Genomic DNA, 6,033 nt, shown 5'->3' on the forward strand with positions numbered 1-6,033 from the left:
TCCCTTCTAATTCAGTAAAACTTTATTTATTTATTTATTTTTCCCCATTAAGTTTATTGTTACATTTTAGGTATAAAATACAGTTACATTCATCATTGGGCTCTTGTACCTTTACATGAGTATCTTGGTTCTTATTTTTTTCCACTTCCCTTGCCCTCCCTTCACCCCCTCCACCCTTCCCTATTTGCAAAGACCTTGTTGCCATTTTTTTTCCTCTTTTCATATTTCTTCCTTTCCCTCTTCTCCCTTCCCCTACCCCTTCCAATTCCCCTGCTCTTTTAGACCTTTTCTTCCTGTTACACAATATCAGTTATACATTTTTTAAATTACAACATTAAGATCTAGGAGACATTACCACAGATTTTACAGAATTTAAAAGGATATAGAAAGCATATCATAAAAATCTTTTTTGAAATAAATTTGACAACTTCTAAGTAGTACCTTGGAAGACAAATTAATGAAACTAACTCTGGAGGAAATATAAAATTTGAATAGCTCCTATTAAAGAAAGTATATTCCTAGCTTGAAAACCTACCTATATGACAACAGCAGGCTCATAAACATTTTAACTGATAAATTATATCAAACAATTAAAGCAGAAAAAAGAAGGAACACTTCTCCCCTCATTTTAGGAACTCAACATTGTGCTAATCCTAAAACTGGATAAAGATAATAGAAGAAAATTATGAACATAGATAGAAATTTGTTTAACAAAGCAAACTATTGGAAGTCAGATCTGGCAGGATGTAGAAAGTGGTTTTGTTATAGGGATGGCAGTGTTGGTTCACCATTAGAAGATCCACCCCCAAAAGTCATCATTTAAACAGAGGAAAGGAAAAAGCCATATGATCCTCTCACCAGTTGGAGAAAAAGTACTGGACTAAATTCTACAGTTGTTCATGGTAAAAGCTATCAGGAGCCTAGAAGGAGAACAGAAACTTCTCAACAGATTAAAGATATGTACTCCATACTTCCAGCAAGAATGCCTTATATGAATGAAGAAGATACAATGCTTTCTCCTTAAGGTGGGGAACAAGGGCAGATATGCTTACTCTTTATCTGTCCATTAAACTTTGAAACCTAGACACCACCAAAATAGTCTGGCAATAAAATGACACAACTAGGATAGGATTGGCATGGCAGAAGCAAAATCTTTATATGTAGATGAAATGATCATCTACAGAGAAAATACTAAGAAATCTCTAGGAGCCCCTAGAACTTGTACTTGAATTTAGCAGGATTAGAAAATGTGGAGAGCTGCGTGTGCCGCGCCTTAAAGATGGCGCTGGTTTCCGCCTTCCGCCATCCCGACGGCGAGAGCTCTTTATGATAAACAACTCCTTATTTGGCTGTGATGTGTCTGATGCTCTGCCCCCTCTTACGTGTACCTATCCGCATTCGCCACATGACTATCCGTGATTGGTTGGTTCAGGGGTACTTATTCTAGGGACGGGTGCTCCCCAGGGGTAGAAGAAAAAGAATGTTACGTTTTCCTGAATAAACTGCTAGAAGAAGAGCGTTGGTGTTGCGTCGTCATTGCTGGTCAAAGGCGAACGCGACAAGTGGTGGCCCGTACGGGGAACCCTCAGCTCAGAACTTCTAGCAGTCAGGGCAGCGCGCTGGTAAGTTGGGACAATAAGGTCCGCGGTCATTGCGGCTAGTTGCTCTTGTCTGTAGGCAGAAGGGAGCGAAGACAAGTTCGCGGATTCGCGAACCGAAAGTAAAGTTCGTGGGACAAGGAACCGAAAACAAGACATGGGCGCTTCTCATTCGCACCCAATTTTTTTGGCTCTACAGGAGCTGTTCTTATCAAAGAATTTAAGATTGAAAAAATCCATTCTACAGAGGTTTCTAAATGAGTGTGATACTGCCGCCCCTTGGTTTGCAGTATCGGGTAATCTTACAGTCCCCTGCTGGGACAAACTAGGGCGAAACCTAGACATGGCAAAGAAACGGGGAACATTAAAACCAGGAGTTATACCCGTGTGGAAACTTGTTAGGAGCTGCTTGGGGGATCATAGGTGCTCTCATGCGGTAGAGGAAGGGCAAGCAATGTTAGAACAACTGAAAGAGGAGAGATCGGCAAAGTCAGACAATTCATCTGAGACTGAAGGCTCTAGCTCTAATAGTGAATCTAAGGCGGAAAATTTGGAGAAGGAGATTCACGCTCTTTTAGAGAAATTAGATAAGACATCGATTAAGGAAAAGAAAAAGAGGAAGCCTCCGGAGAAGGAGAAGGGAGACCTGGTTCCATCTGCTCCTCCTCCCTATCATCAGGAGGAAATGGGTATGGGCCAAGGGAGCCGTAACCGGTCACTTTGCCCGGATGTATGGCATCAAGTCCGCACAGAGCTGACTCTGGCCTGTCCCGTGTTCCAAGATAACGCTGGGTTCCAATGCCCGTGGATGCTCCTTCTTCTATGACACTGTTTAGACAGAAAAGAGATTTTGGGATCACAGCCGCCATTGTTGCTGCGGTCTCATTGGCTGCTGTGGGAGCTACCACTGCAGCGCTTGCCATGAGCCAAGCTGTTCAGACAGCCCAAACCTTAAATAATCTTTCAGCTAATGTGGCTCAAGCTTTGGATATCCAAAAGGGAATTATTGGCCAATTGAAAGGAGGGCTATTAGTATTGAATCAAAGAATTGATTTGACCCAAGAACAAGTTGATGTATTATGGCAGCTAGCTCAATTAGGATGTGAGTGGAAAATGCAGGGTCTCTGCATTACTTCTGTACAGTATCATAACTTTACTTATGCTGCTAATCTATCAAAAGTTTTGTCTGAGTATCTTTTAGGGAACTGGACCGGAGAGTTTGACACCATGATGGAACGGCTAAGAGTGGCCATCGTCCACGTAAATTCAACCAGAATTGATCTCTCCCTGGCTACAGGATGGACATCTTGGATTTCTTCCGCCCTGAATCATCTTAAGGAATGGGCGGGTATTGGGGCGGTAGTTTGCCTTCTGATATTGACCTCTCTGGTGGGCCTGTGGTGCTTGTGCCGGATGAGGATTACACAAAACCGAGACAGGGCTATGATTATTCAAGCGCTCACAGCCATTGAGGCTGGGCAGTCCCCCCAAACATGGCTTGCAGCCATAAAATTATGAGGCATCGCGTTCAGGCTGCACGGCACAGCACTGCACATGAGAATCGCTGTCTGCTGTTAGTGGTCTCATGGGGAGCATGTCTGATTGCATGCGGGTTAGTACCGTCCTCTCCCAATAAATCCTTTAACAACTCCCGCCTCTGGAAAAAGGGTACTGGACGGGTTGGACTCAAGTCGGGTTGAGAAACCTGATGTAGAGTCTATACAATGTCCTTTATGGTTGCCAGAGATCAGACCTCTACTCTCAGCCTGTTTCGCTTCTAAACAATAAGGGGGAACTGTGGAGAGCTGCGTGTGCCGCGCCTTAAAGATGGCGCTGGTTTCCGCCTTCCGCCATCCTGACGGCGAGAGCTCTTTATGATAAACAACTCCTTATTTGGCTGTGATGTGTCTGATGCTCTGCCCCCTCTTACGTGTACCTATCCGCATTCGCCACATGACTATCCATGATTGGTTGGTTCAGGGGTACTTATTCTAGGGACGGGTGCTCCCCAGGGGTAGAAGAAAAAGAATGTTAAGTTTTCCTGAATAAACTGCTAGAAAAAGAGCGTTGGTGTTGCGTCGTCATTGCTGGTCAAAGGCGAACGCGACAAGAAAACACAAGTTATATATAAAAATTCAGGTCTGTGTATATTTGCTATAGATGAAGAATTGGATATTGAAATTTAAAAGTTATGTAGGAGGACAAAGGACATAGAAAAGTTAAAAACAAAAACAAAAACAGTGTTGGAAGATGTTTAGTACCTAATTTTAAGATTTCTTCTAAAGCTATAGTAATCAAGGAAGTGTTGGTGTAAGGAAAGACATATAGATCATTTGAATAAAACAGAGAATCTAGAAATAGAACCACACATATATGGTCCACTGAGTTTTGAAAGATTATTTAACATTAGCATTTCATAGAATATAAACTCAATTCAAGAGCCAAGGAAGAGACAATGTTTTCAGCAAATGGCACTAGAACACCTGGTATCCATATATAAAAAATTAACCTCAACACCTTTTTTCCATACATGAAAATAACTTGAAGGAATCTATGAACCTAAATAAGAAAGCCTAAAAGTATAAAACTTTAAGAAGAAATTATAAGGGAAAATATTTATGAATTTAGGCGAGGCAAGAACTACCTAGGATACAAAAAACATGATGTACAAAAGAAAAAAATTGATAAATGGGATTCCATCAAAATTTAGAACTTTAAATGACATCATTAAAATGAAAAGTAGTCCTTAAACAGAGCATATTTACAATGCATATAACCTATGAGCAGAATATATAAAGAATTCTTAGAGCTCATTAATAGACAATTCAATTAAAATGTAGACATAAGAAGATGATAAATAGCCAGTATAGCACAAGGAATGGTGTGCAACTCTAGAATCAGAAAAATACTAATCAGTACAATAATAAGATTGAATTATACACTCATTAGGGAGATGAAGTTAAAATTTTGCAAAGCTTTGTCATGACTTTTTCTTTTTGTTGGATTCTCTCCCTTTGCGTTTAATTTGTCACACCCAATGGATTCATTCTGCTAGGTTTCCTGGGGTTGTGATCCTCATTGTCTTTTCCTAGGGTATTGTCTAAAATTTTCTGGAGTGCCGGTTTGGTATTCATGAAGTTCCTGAAGTGCTCTTTGTCATGAAAGTAACTTATTTCTCCATCAATTTTGAAAGATAGTTTTGCAGGGTACATCAGTCTGGGTTGGAGGCTGTTTTCCTTTAGGGCTTGAAATACATCACTCCAAGCTCTTCTCACCTTGAGGGTTTGCATTGAGAAGTCTGCTGTGATTCTGATGGGCTTTCCTTTGTATGTGATTTGTTTCTTTTCTCTAACTGCTTGGAGAACTTTGTTCTTCTGTTAGATTTCTGGAATCCTAACTATTATATACCTATGTGTAGATTTTTTTTCATTAAGGCTAGCTGGAGTCCTATATGCCTCACTTATCTGTATGTCAAGTTCTTTTCCCCTCCTTGGGAAGTTTTCTGCCATCACTTCTGTGAACAGTTTTTTTATGTCATCTGCACTCTCTCCTCTTTCTTCATTGACTCCAATCAGCCTTATGTTATTCTTCTTTGCATTGTCTGGCAGCTGCTGGATTGATTTCTCACGTTCCCTTACAATTTTAAAGTAATTTTTCTTTTCCTCCTCACTAATTGAAATCTTATCTTCTATATCTGAAATTCTGTCCTCACATTGGTTCATTCTGCTGCACAAACTTTCGATGGAGCTTTTAATCTCTTGGACATCTGTTTGTAACTGTTTTATGGATTCCATTTGTTTCCTATGTTGGGATTCCGTTATGTTCCCCAGATCCTCTATTTTTTTATCTGTGTCCTCTCTAGATTTATTAATCATGTCTTGCACCATGAGCAAAATCTTTGCTGTTATCTGAGTAATTATTTCTGATTTTATTTTTCCCAGATCCTCTTTTGTTGCCAGTTCAGAGAGTCCAGGTGGTTGAGTATCAGATTGTTCCATCTCATTTCCCTTTGGGGTTATTGTAGGTGATCCAGAAGTCTGTTTTTGAGACTTGTTTACATGTCTTCTCATTTCCAAGGGAGGGGGTGCTTCTGGCGTCCACATGGCTCACCTTCTCTGCCCTAGGGATGGCAGCGGGGGAGCTTCCTTCCAGGTTCTGGAACCAGCTCAGCTTCTCTGCCCTACGAGCTTGGGATTGCGGTGAGGGAGCTTCCTTCTGGATGCTGTGACTGGCTCACCTTCTCTGCCCTAGGAGCCTGGGATGGCAGCAGGGGAGCTTCCTCCTGTGTGCTGGGACTGGCTCAGCTTCTCTGCCCTAAAAGCCTGGGATGGAGGCGGGGAGCTTCCTTCTGTGTGCTGGAACCAGCTGAGCTTCTATGCCCTAGGAGCCTGGGATGGAGGCAGGGAGCTTCCTTCCGGGTGCCTGCATCCTTTTC

General features: G+C 41.6%; 1 protein-coding gene across 1 annotated transcript; it reads left to right on the top strand.

Annotated features, from left to right (window-relative positions):
- The first annotated feature begins 1,805 nt into the window (after positions 1-1,805).
- LOC147823424 (uncharacterized) lies at positions 1,806-3,598 on the top strand. The gene has a single exon (XM_087193290.1). It carries the CDS (start codon positions 2,397-2,399, stop codon positions 3,114-3,116), a length of 720 nt encoding a protein of 239 aa, XP_087049416.1. The 5' UTR covers positions 1,806-2,396; the 3' UTR covers positions 3,117-3,598.
- The last annotated feature ends 2,435 nt before the right edge of the window (positions 3,599-6,033 follow it).

Source organism: Heterocephalus glaber, unplaced genomic scaffold (assembly GCF_053883595.1).
Source record: "Heterocephalus glaber isolate CG9 unplaced genomic scaffold, H.glaber_assembly_v1.0 deba00001586, whole genome shotgun sequence".
Classification (NCBI taxonomy): Eukaryota; Metazoa; Chordata; class Mammalia; order Rodentia; family Bathyergidae; genus Heterocephalus; species Heterocephalus glaber.